The 20111-nt window shown below is 35.9% G+C and overlaps 1 protein-coding gene across 1 annotated transcript; it reads right to left on the bottom strand.

Annotated features, from left to right (window-relative positions):
• Positions 1-294: 294 nt before the first annotated feature.
• LOC148944235 (uncharacterized) lies at positions 295-18967 on the bottom strand. Its single transcript, XM_089099727.1, has 2 exons — positions 18844-18967; positions 295-998 (listed from the first exon to the last, which is right to left on the bottom strand). The coding sequence occupies exons 1-2, from the start codon at positions 18888-18890 to the stop codon at positions 338-340; spliced, it is 708 nt and encodes a 235-aa protein (XP_088955853.1). The 5' UTR covers positions 18891-18967; the 3' UTR covers positions 295-337.
• Positions 18968-20111: the final 1144 nt, after the last annotated feature.

Raw genomic sequence — 20111 nt, 5'->3', positions numbered from 1 at the left:
CTTTTCTCTTTTTTTTTCAAAAAATTTCAAAGCATGAAAGTTAAACCCCTTTCAAATTTGAGAAACATACTTAATTTATGGATGGTAATAAAAATTGAAAAGAATAAAAAAAATTCTCTATAAAATAGTGACTTAAACTCATTTAGTTTGCAAAGCTGCAGTACGGAAAATAGCTTACATCTTCTAATGCATCTTTTTACAAGCCCAAATAGTTAAAAGGGGGGAATTTTGTATTTCCTTACACAAAATCTAAAATAGCTACTGTATTTACTCCAAATTTTGTCTAATAAAAAGTAGATAACAAAATAGTTTTATTCAGTTAAATTTAACAACAGATTCAAGCAGTAGATGGCCTTGCAAACGAAGTAATCTTTCTTTTTCCACCTATTTTTTTTGCTGGTGCTTGTGGAACTAGTGATGCGGGCTCTGCTTGAGCCTCTTCAGCATTTGCAGAACTTTTCTCAATTGCATCACGTGAAGCTGCTTGGATCGCAACAACACTGGTAGCTGCTGCTTGATTCTCATCATGGGTTCGATGCTCTTCATTTTCCGGTTGTTTTTCGTCATGAATGTGAGGCTCTTCTGGTTTTTCAGCAGCCTTTACTGCAGCTCCTGGTCTCAAAAAGCTAGTAACCTTTCGTTTTCCTCCAGGCCCTTTAGAAACAGCTGGCTGTTGTTGCAAGGATACGGGTTCTGCTTGTGCTTCTTCAACATTGGTAGACTTTTTGTTTATCACATCACTTGAACCTGGTTGGTTGACGGCCTCATTGGAAGTAGTTGCGTGATCCACATCATGGTTGTGATGCTCTTCAGTTTTCAAGTGTTTTGCAACGAGCACGTGAGGCTCTTCGGCTTTTCCGACCGCTGTAGCTGCAGCTCCTGGTCTCAAGAAGCTGGTAATTTTTCGTTTTCCTCCTGGCCCTTTTGGAACAGCTGACTGTTGCTGCAATGATGCTGGCTCTGCTGCAGCATCTTCAGGCACAGGGTCTGGTTTTGGTCTGAAATAAAGAGAACGTCAAAATCACTCTTTAGGTGTGCAAGTTTCGTCTGATTTCTCACTGTTGTAGTACAGAAGAGACACATTATTTCTGATTCTAAAATATTTTTAGATTGTCGGTTTTGTAGTTAATTATCTATTAATTCATACTAAACCTGTTGTCTTTTTAAAGATTGGACCATCAGAAAGAATTTTATATGGGATGGAAAGGATCCCAACCAAGTCAAAATTAAGAGCACTCGAGGTGATGGTGACGAGCATAGACAAATGCGGTACACAATAATGAATAATAAATTTGAAATAAAATATGATAAATCTTTAAAGAGAAATTCGTTAGGGATAATCTTAGAAATGAAGCTGCAGGGAGTTTTTGAACAAAGGGCTTTTTTGAACCAATGTGTCCTTTATGAAACAGCAGCTAAGGAGAACTATACGTGTCCTCAGGATGGTTAAAGACTATCTCTGCAATAATTATATAGCCTGAAAGGAGCAAGGGAAAAGTTTTACCCCCCCCCCCCTTAAATTTCTTTGCGGATTCTTCGGTGACGACAGAAGTAGAAGCTTCAATCAGACTAGGGTGGGAAGGAATCTTCTGTCTGACTGTTAGTCCTGCCTGGCTTAATGCTGTGAAAATTTTGAAGTGATTGTGTAGTAACAATCATGAAGCCAGACTCTCAAATGTTCAACAAAATAGATGGTAGAGAATTCGCAAAAAGAGATTAGATGACAGACATTGGAGTATTCAGCCCAAAAGCTGTCTTAAGTTTAGATTTGTGAAGCTTTAATACGAGTGTGCTGGATTGTTTTCATGATTGTTTTTTCACTTTGTACAAGCCCTTCAGGCATTTCTGCATTTTATACCAGGTATACAGTTGTGCTCATGCATTTATATACTTATTTTTCTTTGTGATTTTATTTTCAATCTATATTTTTACCAGATTTTTTTTTTGCAACACTACATCGCTGTCACATTCTCATTGCTCGTAATTTTGATCAGTTCTTAGGTTCGGATTACATACTTTTATATGCACAGCAATTGATTGCTCTAAGATTTTCGCTTTTTAGGGATCAGTCAATTAATCACCAATCAATCATTTTATTAATACTAAAAAAAAAACTATTACAAACGTAAAGTGGTTACTAAGCCCAAGAAGCTTGGCTGGTAGTGGATGGAAGAGACAGTGTTGTATCACCACATTCCCAAATACTAATTACAAATTTATTGATTATGACGAACAATTCAAGCCGAAAGATATATATATATATATATATATATATATATATATATATATATATATATATATATATAAATATATATATATATTTATAGTTTCAATTCGATCCCCAGCCAGGAGACAAAATAGAGTAGAACTAAAAAGAACTTAAACTTTGGAAGTACTCGTTTGTGAAGAGAAAAGATCCCCATCCCTAGCTTTAAAACATTATTTACATATCAGTTTATGGAGCACATTCTTCACATACCGATAGGAAAAATATCACATTCTATCACATATTTTTTCACAAATGCAGCTTTTATTTTAAAGAGACCATATTTACTGTTATATATACGCGTTTACATTTACGCGTATTACATTTACACGTTTACGCGTTTACGTACATATATATACGCGTTTACATTTTACTGAAGGAGAAAGGAGCTACTTGTGGAACTCGAACCCTTGACTCTATGATTGGGAGTTACTTACTTACTTGTTACTTGTGGTGGGAATCACGCCTTTCCACCTCGCCCGGCATCGATGATCTTGGAGACCTTCTTGGACCATGTTGAGCGATCTTCTGCCAGCTGCTCTGCAAAAGCAAGCCACTGAGTTGACCATCTGTGTCCGAACTTTCTGAATCCCCCGATAGGTTCAAGGTCTGATTTGGCCAGGCTCCACCAGTTTTTCCTCTGTCCTCCTTGACGTCTCTTCTAGGAGCTAATAGACTCGACTAGAAGTATTTGGCGAGGCAAGTATTCTTGCGGCTTCCGTAAAACATGGCCCAACCATTTCAAACGGCGTTCTTTAATAGTGAGCGCAACATCTCTCTGAATATTGCACATTCGACGTAGATCCGCGCTGGAGATATGGTCACGCAGCTGTATTCTGAGAATTCTTCGCAGACAGGTATGATTGGGAGTAGGGTACTCTAACCATCTAAGCTAGCGCAGCTCTGGGTAAATTGTTCACTTGTGGTGTTTTATATATAGAAATAAACGGTTTTCTCTAATGGTTGGTGTTATAGACACTAACCAGTTACATAAAATAAGATTTAGATGAAATAAGATTAGATAAACTAGGTGTTTGAATGGCACTGTGAGAGCATCGTTTCTTTTTTTCAAAAGGAAGGACTGCGAAAGGAAGAGCCTTCGAACAACCAACTAACATCCTCTTTTAAGATTTGAACACTAATACTTGCACTATTAACAATTCGTTACACCACCAAGCCGCCTGAAGCCCAGACAACTGTGAACACCAAGTTCTTTTGGATTTGATCTTGAGACTTCTCGTCAACCCGTGCACGAGCATAAAAGTAAACTCAGAATTCTAAAGATAAATATGTGCCAAGGTTCCGCTTGTGAAGCTTCCAAGCTTTGCTTTATTTTTTGTTATGTTTTGGTTTAAGAATAAACCCCTTGTTAAAAAAAGAAACACTATAGATGGTCCGATGTGTGGAAGTATGCATGAGATTGGGGGTCATGTGATGTATGAGTCTGTAGAATTGAGTGAGTTGAGGGATTAAGTATATGGAAAGTCTGGGATTTATGAGAAATGGGTAGTGAATTTAATGAGAGAATACTGTTTTGCAAGTATTAAAAATTTGGGACGATATCTCAGGTTGGCAATGGAGCACAGAAGTAGGTTTTTGCAATTTTTGTTTCTCTTTTTTTTGTGATGTGAGAATTCTCTTTGTGCTATTTGATAGTTATGTTTATGTAATGATTGTTATTCAAAAGAAAAAATCCTTTTTGTTTTGTATTGCCATGGCCCTAGGGCTTTTAGTGCAATAAAACTTTCTTACTTACTTACTACAATAACAAAAGAGTAGTTCCACCATACTCCTCATTAAGTACTATTTCCAAATATAATGGTCACTATCATGACAATTATGACTCTCAATCCCCCCCCCCCTTAATAGGGCCAGATATAAACCCTAGACTAAAAACACGACTTGGAGGTACATGGGTTAAAATAGAAAAAATTCTGAAATTTGATCAAAGAACTATTTTAGAATTACTACTACTAACAACTCACTTTATCATCTAGCCACCTAAGGCCAACATAGCTGTGCACGCTTCTTTTCCAACCTACGCTTTTTCTCCAAACTGCCAACCTTTACCCCCTCTGATGAAGTGTCAATTTCCTTTAATCCTTTCTTATGACCTCTACCCACCCAATTGGGAACGACTTACTTTTCGTTTGGCTCCAGATGGATGGCCGAAAAGCACAATCTTTGCCAATTAATTTGCCAAAGATCGGCAAATTAATTTGTTTTGCAGATTGGCCAATTAAAATCTAATAATTTGCCAATGTTTTCGAATTAATTATCATCTGAAAACATTTCTTAGCCATCTCAAGCATTCTTTTGTAATAATCCTAGAAAGATTATTATAACCATACTTTCGTACAGGGTGTTGTTTCACATACGGTCGGTCAAACGGGTACAAAAAACTATCCCTATGCAATTCCTCTGGTTAGGGCATATTCCATCAAAATGGTTCATATAAAAAGCATTAGGACATATCCCTGCTTAACTCTTCGTTCAAGACCAAACCAGCTACTAACTTTGATTTCTACTATTACCACACGATGTTGTTCTTGATCATAGCGATAATTACTTTAATGTACTTATCTAGTATGCATACAAGTGTAGAACCTTCCCTGAAATTTTCTTTCGGCAGAATAAAACGTCTGTTCATAATCTATGGAACTGAAAACTGAAGGGGTCTGATGCTGCGAGTATTTGTCAATTATTACTACGACTAAGCAGCAATGAAAACAACTTCGATCATCAACTCTGTAGTTTCACAATTACTTTAAGAGTGAAAATTTGGTCAACACATCCTCTCCCCTTCTTTAGCACCACTGTATATAAATAATATAACAGTAAGATCACAGCTGAGTGATTTTTGGCTACTACGTCCTCGGCGCGTACGAACAGCTCCTCTCATTTAATCTGCCATCAGTGGTCCAGCGTATATTACCCTGGAACGCGTATTTTCGCAGAAACTTTCTCAAAATGCCTTTGAAGCTAACTCGAGACTTCGAAACCTACTTGTAATCATAGGCAGCGCGATAGCGCTGCCTAGCGCTGCCTAAGTACAGAACGATGTGGGCACAATGTATTATTTATTTTATTTTTTTCTCCATACGCGGGCACTTCGTATCGAAGGAGTTGTCGTAGAAACTTCGAAAAGGGCTCATTCGATTAAAAATTGGAGTGGCTAGTGCCCTTTTTAATAGTCTAAAGTGATTGAAGGGCAACTAGCCCCCCTCCACGCCCATCACTCCCCTAAACATATTCAATCAAAATTTTGAGATAGCCATTTTGTTTAGCGTAGTTAATTTTCAGATAGAAAATATGTTTTTGAGGAGGACACTCCCCCACAACCCTCGGGGCAAGGGTTTTAAGTTATGCCCTGAGGGCATATAAGAACGATGTTGGCACAATGTATTATTTATTATTTTTTTCCTTTAGAGCAGGGCACTTCGTATCGAAGAAATTATCGTCGAAACTTCGAAAAGGGCTCATTCAATTGGAAATTGGAGTGGCTTGTGCCCTTTTCAATAGTCAAAAACGATTGTAAGGCAACTAACACCCCCTTCACGCCCATCGTGTCCCGAAAAACACGCAATTAAAGTTTTAAGATAGCAACTTTTTTCAGCGTAGTTGATTTCCAGATAGAAATTAAGTTTTTAAGGAGGGCACACCCCCAAAGCCTTCAGGGCAAGGGTTGTTAAATATGCCCTCGGGGCATATAAGGTTTCTATAGAAGGCGTTGTCGTGGAAACTTCACAAAAGGCTCATTCGATTGGAAATTCAAAGGGCTAGTGCCCTTTTGAATAGTCGAAAGTGATTGGAGGGCAACTAGCCCCCCACGCCCATCATTCCCCCAAACAACTCCAATCAAAATTTTGAGATAGCTATTTTGTTCTGCGTAGTTGATTTCCAGATAGAAAATATATTTTTGAGAAGGACATTCCCCCACAACCCTCGGGGCAAGGGTTTTAAGTTATGCCCTGAGGGCATATTAGAACGATGTTGGCACAATGTTTCATTTATTATTTTTTTTTCCCTTTAGAACAGGGCACTTCGTATCGAATAAGTTGTCGTAAAAACTTCGGAAAGATACAACTTCTTCGATACTAAGTGCCCTGCTCTAAAAGAAAAAAATGAGGAATGATACATTGTGCCAACTCCCCCACAACCCTCGGGGCAAGGATTTTAAGTTATTTTGAGATAGCCATTTTGTTCAGCGTAGTTGATTTCCAGATAGAAATTATGTTTTTGAGGAGGACATCCCCCCACAGCCTTCAGGGCAAGGGTTGTAAGTTATGCCCTAGGGGCATATAAGGTTTTTACCGAAGGCGTTGTTGTAGAAACTTCAAAAAAGACTCATTCTATTGGAAATTCAAAGAGCTAGTGCTCTTTTTAATAGTCAAAAGAGAATGGAGGGCAACTAGTCCCCCCAGGCCCATCATTCCCCCAAGCACATCCAATCAAAATTTTGAGATAGCCATTTTGTTCAGTGTAGTTGATTTCTTGATAGAAACTATTTTTTTGAGGAGGAAACTCCCCCAGAGCCTTCAGGGCAAGGGTTGTAAGTTATGCCCTGGGGGCATATAAGGTTTTTATAGAAGGCGTTGTCGTAGAAACTTCAAAAAAGGCTTATTCGATTGGAAGTTCAAAGGGCTAGTGCCCTTTTTAATAGTCGAAAGGGATTGGAGGGAAACTAGCCCCCCTATCACGCCTGCCTTTTCCCCAAACACATCCAATCAAAATTTTTAAATAGCCATTTTGTTTAGTTTTGTGGATTTCCAGATAGAAATTATATTTTTGAGGAGGAAACTCCCCCACAGCCCTCAGGATAAAGGTTATAAGTTATGCCCTGGGGGTATATAATAGCCATTTTGTTCAGTGTTTTGGATTTCCAGATAGAAATTATGTTTTTGAGGAGGACGCTCTCCCACAGCCCTCAGGGCAAGGGTTGTAAGTTATGCCCTGGGGGCATATAAGGTTTATATAGAACGCGTCGTCGTAGAAACTTCAAAAAGGGCTCATTCGATTGGATGTTAAAATAGCTAGTGACCTTTTTAATATTCGAAAGTGATTGGAAGGCGACTAACACCCCTTCCACGTCCACCGTTTTCACAACCCCATCCAATTAAAATATTGACTCAACTATTTGGTTACACACAGTTTATATTCCGGAAAAGTATACCTTTGTGAAGGACACTCCCCCCACAGTCTTCAGGGCAAGGGTTACAAGTTAAATTCTTGGGGCAGGTTAGGTTTTCATAGAAATATTTGTCGTAGAAAATTGAAAAAAGGCTCATTCGATTGGAATTCAAAGAGCTAGTGCCCTTTTTAATAGTCGAAAGTAATTTGAGGGCAACTGCCCCCCCCCCTCCCTTCTCACGCCCACCTTTTCCCCAAACACATCCAATCAAAGTTTTTAGATAGCCATTTTATTCAACGTTGTTGAAAGTTTTGGAAATTATGTTTTTAAGGATTTACCCCCCCACAACTCTCAGGGCAAGGGTTGTAAGTTATGCCCTGGGAGTATATAAGGTTTTTATAGAAAGCGATGTTGTAAAAACATCAAAAAGGGCTCATTCAATTGAAAATTGAAAGGGTTAGTGCCTTTTTAATAGTCGAAAGTGGTTGAAGGCAAACTAACCCCCCTCTCATGTCCACCATTTCCCCAAACACATCCAATCAAAATTTTGAGATATCCATTTTGTTCAACGTTGTCGAAAGTTCTGGAAATTAGCTCTTTTAGGATGATAACCCCATCAGAGCCCTCAGAGCAAGGGTTGTAAGTTATGCCCACAGTTTATAGAATTAGCAGTATGATCATACTCTATCTCACCCATTATAAAAACCCGGACCAAGGTGCGAGTGCTCCAGAGAACGTTTTTGCAGATAGAAACATAAGCGGCATTAGATCTTTTCACAGGTAGACAAGTCAGATTTCTCTTGGACACGAAACAAGTGGAAACCCGCTATTACGAATAATGCACTTTGTAACCATTTCTCATTGATTGACGGAAACAGACTAACCCGCTAATGCAGAAAGAAGTGGGAGGAGCTTTTTGTTCATACCGAGAATGAAGACCAGAAATGATCTGCGATAAACCTACTGGATAATTCTATAAACTGTGGTTATGCCCTGGGGCATATAAGATTTATATAGAAAGATATTGTAGAAATTTCAAAAGGGGCTCATTTGATTGGAAATTTAAATTGCCCTTTTTAATAGTCGAAAGTGAGTGGAGAGTAATTAACCCCCCTCTCACGCCCACAATTTCCAAAACACATTCAATCAAAGTTTAGAGATAGCCATTTTGATCAACGTAGTTGAAAGTTCTGGAAATTATGTAAATTCCCTGGGGGCACATTAGGTTTTTATTGAAAGCGTTGTCGTAGAAACTTCAAAAGGGCTCTTTTCATAGGAAATTGAAAGGGCTAGTGCCTTTTTTGAATAGTTGAAAATGATTGGAGAAAGACTAACGCCCCTCTCACGCCCACCATGTTCCCAGACACATCCAATCAAAATTGTGAGATAGCCATTTTGTTTAACGTACTTGAAATTTCTTGAAATTAGGTCTTAGAGTATGACAACCACCCTCACAGCCCTGAGGGTCAGTGTTGTAATTTATGCCCTGGGGGCATATAAGTTGTTTATAGGAAGTGTTGTCGTAGAAACTCAAAAAGGGCTCATTTGATTGGAAATCGAAAGGCCTGGTGCCCTTTTTAATAGTCGAAAGTGATTGGAAGGCCTGACATTTTGTTTGTAAAGATCGATGTGGGTATAATGTATTATTTTTTGTTATTGTTGTTGTTTAGACCAGGGCACTTTGTATCGATGGAGTTGTCGTAGGAACTTCAAAAAGGGCTCATTCGATTGAAAATAGAAAGGGCTGATGCCCTTTTTAATAGTCGAAAGTGATTGGAGGGAAACTAATTCCCCTCCCACGCCCACCCTCCCATTTCAGTTAATCTTTAAAAACTAAATGTTGCCATAAGATTAAATCAAAATGTACTGTTTTAATGCTAATTCCCTATAAGGCATCTCAGCAGTATCCCCAGAACGACTGAGGGTATTATGTTGAAACTTTCGGGGCTACTTCTGCTCCTAAAATTTAACCAAATCATAATAGCGTAAGTGTATCCAAGCTATCAAAGAAAGTAAACAGATTTTTTTGCGAATGTTATCAAATTTTCCATTTCAGGTCAACTAGAGGAGGGAGGAAACTAAATTAAACACTACTATTTGTGTCCAGATTTTTAAGAGGGTGTATGTTGTTAAAAATTGCTGAAAATTTTTCTCCAGCATACAAATAGCAGGTCAAACTATAAATTCTTAACAAAACGAAAATATTTAAAGTACTATTTTCTTCTTATCTGAAAAGACTATGTCAATATAAAACGAACAGAAATTAATTAAAAAAAAACTTATTCCACAAAATAATTTTTTCAAAGAAAAGTAAAGAACTCCTCCATTAAACAAAAAATGAGCAAAAATAAAATCAAATAATCTACCAAGAGTGATACAAGCACAAATTAGCATCGATAAATAAATGAAACCCAAAACGAACAGAAATTACAATAAATAACCGAGTCAAACTCAAAACGAGCAGAATTTAACATAAGCTGGGCTCAAAAACCCCTTTGCCTTCCCAAGGCCAGAACATAATTTGCACTTTACTGAAAAAAATACAAATGAATGTGCACTGTCAATTTAATATACATATACTGATATTTAGTAATCGAAATATTAATATTATTTGATTTATTAAAGTTGTAAAAGTTAAAACATTTATATTTTTTCAGTAAAGTGCAAATTATGTTCTGGCCTTGGGAAGGCATAGGGGTTTTGAGCCCAGCTTATGTTAATTTCTGCTCATTTTGAGTTTGACTCAGTTATTTATTGTAATTTCCGTTCGTTTTGGATTTCATTTATTTATTGATGCTGATTTGTAATAGTTTCACGCTTGGTAGATTATTTTATTTTATTTTTGCTAATTTTTTGTTTAATGGAGTTCTTTACTTTTCTTTGAAAAACTTATTTTATGGAAAAAGTTTTTTTAATTAATTCCTAAAACATCTAATAATAACATTGCACTACTAATTACCGATTTTTATATATGTATTGGAATAAATTAATTTAAAATTAGATACTTTAAAATCTAGTGTTACAAAGATGAAGCCAAGTTTCACGTTCAAGAGAAATCTGACTTGTCTACCCGTGAAAAAATCTAATGTCACTTATGTTTATAAATTCTCCGGAGCACTTGCATCTCGGTCAGGGTTGCCAACTGGACATATTTGATGTCCAAAGGATATATTCCTATGTGCCGGGACACAATGACATATTAGGGCAAAAAAGGGACATATTTTAGAAATTTGGGACGCAAAAGAGACATATTTTGCAAATTTATGACATAAAATAGAATATTTCCCTGTTGAATACATATTTCTGTAATAAAAATGTCATTTTTCACCAAATTAGTTCTAAAAATACTTATCTAGCACTAAATTTACCTAACAGCTTACTTTCTAATATTTTTTTTTATGTTTTATACTGTATTTTCGGGAGTTGCTTGCTCTTTCCCGCAGACAACTATCTGCAAATTCTCTTTATATTCTTTACAAGTTTGAATTCTTTCATCTATAAACGATTTTATTTCTCCTTGCTTTTACGCTACAGTCAAGATAATAGGCAAGCAGGCACTTTTTAGTTAACAATCGCTTCCGGCTTCCAATAGTCAGGCAAAAACATCTATCTATTTATCAAGTGTTACTAATTGAAAATCAAAAGTTAACAAAAGAAAACAAATTGGATTCTTGATGATCTTGAAATAATGTCGATGTCAATAGATGTACCAAAAGAATTAGCTGATTATGCTGATTCCAAATATATAATATTCATTAAGTTTAGTGTTACCCATCAAAGGTCACGGGCCTGAAGAAATTAGCCAAATTTTCAAAAAGGTGAAAAATACCCTCTAAAAGTCAAAGAATCTTAATAAAAATCATGCCATCAGATTCAGCGTATCAGAGGACCCCCACTGTAGAGGTTCCAAGCTCCTATCTATAAAAATATGAAATTTTGTGGTGTTTGCCAGAAGAAGCATCACGGATTCGTGTTTATTTGTTGCTGTTACTTTTTCTAGGGGTGATCGTATCGAACCAATGGTACTAGAACATCGTAAGAGGGCTCGTTCAAACAAAAATTATAAGATCTAACTGAAAATCAAAAGTTAACAAAAGAAAACAAATTGGATTCTTGATGATCTGGAATTAATTTTGATATCAATAGATGTACCAAAAGAATTAGCTGATTGTGCTGATTCCAAATATATAATATTCGTTAAGTTTAATGTTACCCATCAAAGGCTACGGCCCTGAAAAAATTTGCTAAATATTAGAAAAAGATGAAAAATACCCCCTAAAAGTCAAAGAATCTGAACGGAAATCACGCCATCAGATTCAGCGTATCAGAGAACCCCCACTGTAGAGGTTCCAAGCTCCTATATGTAAAAATATGAAACTTTGCGGTGTTTGCCAGAAGAAGCATCACGGATTCATGTTTATTTGTCGTTGTTACTTTTTCCAGGGGTGACCGTACAAAACCAATGGTACCAGAATATCGCAAGACGGCTCGTTAAACGAAAATTAAAAATCTAGTGTTCTTTTTAAGTAACCAAAAATTGGAAGACAACTAGCCCCCGTCCAACGCCCTTTTTTCCTGAGTGTCGTCTGATCAAAATATTTAGATTGACATTTGTTCAGTATAGTTGAAAGGTATAATAAATATGATTTTGACGATGAAATAACCCTACAGAACCACTAGAGGAAGGGCCGCAAGTTGTAAAAATTGCCATTGTTTAAATATAGTATTTGTTATAGGGAAGTATACAGACATTTTCTAAGGGGGGAAAGAGATCTTCTGGGGACTGATTTTCTACGGGAAGAATTTCTACGGGAAGAATTTTTCTACGGGAAGAATTAGTATTTCCTCAGAAAGAAAATCTCTTGAAAAAAAAAAAAAATTGTGCGAAAATCTGTCCACGGTTGATTATTCTCAGGTTGTACGATTGGAAAAGAATTTATTTAGTCACGATTTTCGTTTGTCTAGAGAACGTCTTTATAAGAAATTGGAATGTCCGAGGTACGAATCTTCGATGAATCATCGTGTTTATACCTCAAGGTTTACTCCAGGGCTTACTATTGTTAATCTCTCCCCTAGAGCCCTTGAACTTAAGGAAATCCAAACTCTTGAAAAATGTCCAAAATTTTAATTTTCACCAAAATAAGTTCCTGTGGCAGATATTGTTTCCTTCTTAGAATCTTCTTTGCACAAACATTACACATCCATTTCTAACCCAGATGAAGTAAGGTCTTGTTTTATTAATACATTTTACGGCAGCCAAAAAAAAGTTACATCTCATACTAATTTGACACCAGAAATTTCGCACGACATGAAAATTTTGTCTAATCTTCGCAAAGACTCTTCAATTATAATAACTAAAGCAGACAAGGGAAATTCACTTGTAGTCATGGATACCTTAGATTACGACAATAAAATTTATTCACACTTAAATGACACAAATACATATACTTCCATGACTCAAGACCATACTGATAAGTTTGAGAATAAAATTATAATCAAATCAAAGAATCTAAAACAAAATGGCAAAATCCCCCTACAATTGTATTATAAATTTCTCTCCCGAGGTAGCTTTTGCCCAAAGTTTTACGGTTTACCGAAATTACACAAACAAGGTATTCCCTTAAAGCCAATTGTAGCATGTACGAAAGCCCCTGCTTCCAATATTGGAAAGTGGTTATGTACGGCCTTCAAACCGTTACTTTATTCCCAAAAATCGTACATATGTAATTCGGTAGATTTAGTAGAAAAACCTAAAAGTGCAAGCATTTCAGAAAATACAATAGTAAGTAGTTTTGACATAGTTTCTATGTACACAAATATTGATGTAGCAATATCTGAGCAGTTACTAAAAAATAAAATAGAAGAAAACTATCATTTAATTGAAGATTAAACAAGAGGAATAGATTGTGAGGTTTTAATGTCCCTAGTCAAAATTTGTAATAAGTATTCAATGTATTTTCAGTTCCGTATTTCTTTTTATCAACACAAAAATGGTCTCCCTTTGAGGGTGCCGCTATCCGGGTTATTAGCGAACATTTATGTAGAACACCTTGAAAATTGGGCCTTAAATTCATATTTTTTAAAACATGTATATTGGGGGGCGTTATATGGATGATGTAATATCTCTCTGGAATTATGGTGAAAATGAACTTAGGGGCTTTCTATATCACCTTAATACATATTACCGAAATTTACAATTTACCTTAGAAATTGAAAATGCAAATAAATTTCAGTTTCTGGATATTTTAATTATTCGCAACATTGATAAGCTGGATTTTACAATTTACAGAAAACCCACACAAAATAACAGATATCTTCATTTTAAACCCAATTACCCCCCACAAACTAAAAGAGGTGTTGTTACATCTCTTGTTGACCGTGCCCTAAACATTTGCTCTGAATTTTACATCACAGATGAACTAAGTTTTATTAGAGACATACTTTTTGGAAACAATTATCCTATAGTCTTTATTAACAATATAATTAGCCGTAGATTGGCAAGACACTCCCGTAAAATCAAGGGTCTTTTACAATGCGAAATTCCCGCCAAGCCCTCAAATATAATTTACCTTCCATATTTTCCAATACTCACTACAAGTTTAAAAAAGTTTGCACACAAAATAATTTTTATGTCGTATTTACAAATAATTTTAAAATCATGAATTTCTTAAATTCTGGTAAAGATATAACCCCAGTTACTCGCCAGAGAGGGTTTTATCAAATACCATGTGACTGTGGAAATTTTTTTTTTGTTAGAACCAATCAAAATTTATAAAAACGCCTGCAACAACACAAAGATGACGTAACTAAAGCTTTAAATCCTAATAATAAAAATATTTCCTTTGATTCTGCTTTAAGCAGTAACATATATGATAAACCTAACCATAAAATGCTTTTTGAAGAAACTTGCCTTATTAGAAATGATTTAGGCATAAAACAGGTTGTTCAAGAGGCAATTTAAATTAAAATCAAAATAAATCATAATATTTCTTTAAATTGTGATTGTAGGGAATTTTTACTTAATGCCCTTTACACAAATTTTTTTATAAAGTATTTAACTAATCATATTAAAAAACCTGTCAATAACTCCACTCAACCTATTGAAAACAGACCTTCTAGGCTGGCTGCCAAGAAGGCGGACTAGCTTTAAAAGCTTGTCTGTAAATATTTTAATTCCATCTGAATGAACTGTTCTCTGTCCATTTCGTTTGGAGTACCAGTCCTGGTTGAACTTCCTTGAAGTAATGATATTAGGGTTTTTAAAACTTTTTTTTAATAGTTTTAATGATTGAATTTTAATCTAAGTTTATTTTATAGTGTTTTTATTCTCTTCGTCTGTTTTGCTGAGGACGGCCCTTGGATATAGGGTCGAAATATTCATTTAAAGTTGCGTTCCACTGTCTTGTATACAAATTTCCCTGTTGTTCTACTTATTTGTTTATGATGGAAAGGCAGTGTGGTCTTCGTCGCTATTTGAAGAATTTTACATGGGAGGAACTTTATATAGTGGAATTTTTTGTGGGGAAATCTTCCACAGAGGGGTGGATTTCTTGGGATTATCTGAAAAATGATCAGAAATAAATAAAAAAACAAGGCTTTTCTACCGAAAGTAAAGAGTGACATTAAAGCATAAAACGAACAGAAATTATTCCGTATATGACTTGGGCTACTTCCACCTCAATACCCCTCTCTCTACGCTAATGTTCCACCTTTTGTGTAATTTTTTAAGAACGATTCTTGAAACACAAGCGCCTTGTAATTGAATTAAAACCTTTTTTTAAAGTTCTTAAAAAGATTTTAGCGTGAAGAGAGGGGAATTGAGGAAGGGACAGCTCTTCTAGTATAAGGAATAATTTCTTTTTGTTTTAAGCTTTAATGTTGCTCCTTACTTTAAGTAGAAAAACTAATTTTTTCATTTTATGAATAAAAGAGTGATAAGGTTACAATTTATTTTTTTACTTTTGACCAAGGCACATCGTGTAGAAAGGGTTGTTGTTAAAACTCCAAAAGTGACTTGATTATAGATTAAAAGCTGCAATGCCTTTTCTAAGAATCATAATTTATTCGAGGGCGAACAGCCCCCCTCCCCCGCCCAGCATTTTCCCCAACATGTCCCATCCAAAGTTTGAGATTGCAATTTTGTTCAGCATATTTGTAAGGTCCAGTACATATGTTTTTTATGGATGACGCTCCCCCCCCCCAAAAAAAAAAACAACTTTCAGAGCAAGGGCTACGAATTATACTAGTTCCCCATTAATAACATATAAGAGCTCTATGGAAGAGTTTTATGAGCTTTGGAGGGGGCTCACTGGATTGAAAATCAGAAGTTCTAGTGCCATTTTTATGAGTCTGAAGTGGCCAGAGGCAAACCAGTTATCCCCTCCACCCATTTATTCTTTTCCCTAGATGCATACAGCAGAAATTTTGAGACAGTCATTTTGTCAAAAATGGTCCAAAGAACATATAATAATGCCATCAGCGATGACACAAACCCTAAGACCCCTGGTAAAAGGCTTGTAAGTTACGTCCCTGGGGTATACAAGGTTTTATGGCACGGGTGTTCGTATAAACTTCAGATGGGGCTCATTTGATAGAAGTTTAATGCCTTTCATGAGAGTCAAAAGTGATTTGAGGACAATCTGGGCCCCCCCCCCCTCCCGCACTTATCATTTCCGAAAACCAGCATCCAATGAAAATTTGTAGACATCTGTTTTGTTCAGCATTGTTGAAAGGTCCAGTAACTATGCCTTTGGGGATGTCACCCCCCCTGATTGAAGGGCAACCCAACTTACCTAGCGCTCTGCAACATCGCTTGACTCCTGCATGGGTGCCACCAGAGGGACAGGGGGGCCATAGCGCCCCTGGAAATTTGGAACTACAAAGTAATTATAAGGAAACCAAAGGAAAGAGAAAAGAATAGGGAATAACCATGGAAAAAATATGTGTTGCCCTATTTTCGGCTGCCTGCCAATCGATTTCAACCCTTAATAAGGAAAACATAAGTTCTCATTTATGACTGCGTGACCCCTTTATAGTTTTCCAGACATAATTTTCCTACATGATTTGATGGAAGCAACAATAAAAAAAAAAAAAAAAAAAAAAAAAAAAAAAAAATCAAATTCTTCATACCCTTCATTGCAATGAATAGTAATTAAATAACGATCTTTGTCAATAACGAAAGTATAAGAGCCTAACTTTTTATAACATTAAATCAAGCAATCAGCTTTTTATGGTGATCCTAAATATGTATTTGTTTATTAGTAATTAGTGCAGTTATTAGTAAACAAGAAAGTTTGTATAATTATAGAAAACAACTTAATAAGGGCTTTTTCGGTAAAAAAAAAAAAATATGCCGTCAAGTTTTGCTTGCATTGCAAGAGTACCCATGAGCTGATATATGAAGCCACCATAATCAGAAATGTATCGAACATTAGAAATAATCAGAAATGTGAACGGACTACTGGGAATTTCTGTATTTTCCCCCTGAACGGAAGCGTTTTTTTTGTGTTTTATTATCATTTTTTTCCAGGGGTGATTGTATTTATCTAGTTTTCATTTTGAAAAAGACTAAATTTTTTACAGTTATGAAGTAGAGAGATTACAAATATTTTGATTTTTGGCATTTAAAATTGAATTCAAAATATTGAATAAAAAAATTTTATTTGATTGTTTTCATCTTAGTTTTAATGTTTTACATGAAACAGAAAACTTTGATAATGCGTTACTTTTTATAAATGATGAGTAGTCTAAATTAAATTAAATACTAAATTAAATATTTAGGTGTTTGATAACCAAGTTCAATACTTTCGATATTGTTAAAAAATATTCGTCCAACACTTCGGCATTGTTCAACAGAACCAAGGAGCTTGTCCATTAAAATGTACTTTTTTATGCATCTTGTAGGAAGATGCATAAAAAAGTACTTTTTTATGTATCTCATTTCGTAGGAAGATGAGCCTTAAGCTTCCGCGTCTAGTTTTTTTTTTTACTGTTTACATGTTTTAATGACTTTTGTGCTTTCACACTAGTTCATTCTGTATGGATGTACTAAATGAATCTTTTTCGTTTTCATTATATTCGATGTTTACTGACCACTTTGAAAGGAGCTTTCAAGTCACAAAAAAACGAAATTTCAAGATGGACCTGTTATGGACATATTATAGACAAAATATGGACATAATTTGGCTAAAAAGGACACATTTTTGGATGCTCAAGGGACATATTCATTGACCTAAAAGTTGGAAACCTCTGATCTTGGTCCGGCTTTGTATAATGGTTCAGATAAGGATTGATCATACTGAATTATATTTTTATACAGTGTTGAAAACACACTGTATTTCTCTTAAAAATGTATTTACACCTGCATTTCTTAGTCTAATAGATATCATCATGCTCAGTAACTTACTTCCAACAGAAACCAAGCTAATGCCTCTGTAATTACCCCACTCACTATTTTCACCTTTCTTTAAACACAGGTTTAATTAAAATTTCTAAATTCACTACAAACTGTTGAACTTGGGTACTTATGTATTATAGCAACAACACTGTTGTTCTTGATATGTTGTAAAACCGGTTTCTCTATATGCACTCGGAGATAATTAGCTTAGCCTGAGTGAGATTAAATACCTAACATGACCAAACTTATATATTTAATATTTAATTAAAACATACCTGCATAGTAGTTTATCTCTCTCAGGCTAAGCTAATAATCTTCCAGTGCACACAGAGTACCGGTTTTACAACAGATCAGGAACAACAGCGTGGTCGCTATAATACATAAGTACCCTTATCTGTATATCATAAAGAAAGAATTATGTTAATAATTTTTTTATCAAAATTTTTGCACATAACCCATTTGTATATCTGGTCCATTAGGGGGGGGGGTGTAATTGTCAAGGTAGTGATCATCAAAGTTTAGAAAGCTGCTGAGTATTTTGCTTATTCATTTCCATCATAGAAGGAATCTCGGTGCACAATTATCATTCTAGACATTTTCTCAAAATTTAGGGCTCATTATAATTTTGTATTAGGCTATTTGTCCTATGGAATGTTTTAGCTTTATCTCTGAGAAGTTCACAGAAACATGATTTTTTGGTCGAGCAGGAATGACAAAAATCCTCTGCTCATGTCAAACTAAACCTATAAATTATAGAACAGTTTGGCCTGCAATGCTTCGTCCCCAAGGCCGGACCTAGGATTTTTTCGGGCGGGGGGCGGTACTCAAAGATTTTTTGGGGAGGTTTTACACAAAAAAAAACTTAAAAAAACGCATAAAAAATTTGTTTATATCCATTTTTGTTAGGTTTTACGAGACAGGCAACATTTAGGGGGGGGGGGGGTCAAACCCCCTGGGTACGGCCTTGCCCATCCCTAGAGAAGAGCGTAATTACTGGTACTGTGGAAACGAACAATTCATCTAAAATAAAAAAAAATCCAGGTTTCTTACCGGGCACAAGCAAATCCAATGATAGCTAGCAACAAGACCAACTTCATGGTTAATCTATGTAGGACTGATATAATTCTTTGTTTTAGTGTGTATTTTTCTTATTATACTTCAAGGCTGCTGCTTTAGCCTGCCGGTTATAAGTCTGATATACATTTCAGGTTTTGGATATAGGAACTTTTTTAATGTCAATGACCTTCATTGAATATGAAATTTTTTTGTTAGTATTTCATTAAAACATGTGATGACAAAAGAATAAAACAAACAATATGATAATATTGTTTTGACAAAACATAATAAGCCAGTGGAGGCAAGGCAGTACCCAGAGGGGGTGGGGGTATGAACCCCCCCCTAAATGTTTGTTTGACTCGTAAAAACGTAACAAAAATGGATATAAATCTTTGAGTAAAACCCCCTCCTAAAAAATATCCTGGGTACGGCCTTGAGTGGAGGAGCAAACCTGTTCTAACGGAAAAGTATTTTATAAAGCCTAATTAATATGCGAAATGTATGATGCAGTTGGCTTTTTCTTAATTCAAAGTAAACCTTAGGGAAACAGACCCATCCTTTTGGCAGCTGATGTGTGGCACGAATGGGGCTTCAACTTTGTATACTCGTTGTGTGTCTGTCATTCTCTGTTAAAAAGTAGGAGTACAATCACACCTACTCCAGGTTCTAGAGTTATATCAAACAGCCGAGAGTAAGGACAGTCCCTCAAAATTACCGAAGACAACTGTTTCTATGTTGATTTCTTTGGAAGGATTGTTTTTGCCACTAGAAAAGGGCAGTATATCTTTAAGCGTCCAATAGAATGAATCCTCTTTCATTCAGCGGCGTCATTTCATTCTGAACTAAGGGGGGCTAAGCAACCTCTGTGGGCCCCTCAAAGTGGCTGGCTTACAGTTGTTTAAGAGCAAAGTTCCTTCACAGTGGTTAGCACAGGCCTCTCCCAAAATCAACTATTACTAGTAAGAAGCCATGTCTGGCTTCTTATCCATATTGAATTGAAGTTATCAAGTGTTTTGCAGTAGGTTGCATAGGTTGCATCAAGACATGGCTAATTGTAGACAGAGAAAAGCCAAGACAGATACTCCAAGTAATGTAATTAGTTGTTACGGTCTTATGTCAATTTTAAATTCTTGGTCAGCATGCTAAGAGACTCTAGGCAGGCATGCCTTTCCAAAAACTAACAAACAAGTATGTACAATAAGAGAGTCACGCATACTCCCGCCATTTACCCGTGCCCCAGCTATTTAAACATTTGCCTCTCA

The sequence above is a fragment of the Artemia sp. Qi Xiang Cuo genome, chromosome 14, assembly GCF_049724085.1.
Source record: "Artemia sp. Qi Xiang Cuo chromosome 14, ASM4972408v1, whole genome shotgun sequence".
Lineage (NCBI taxonomy): Eukaryota > Metazoa > Arthropoda > Branchiopoda > Anostraca > Artemiidae > Artemia > Artemia sp. Qi Xiang Cuo.
Note: the sequence above shows the minus strand (reverse complement) of the source record. Positions and strands in the feature narration are given on the sequence as shown.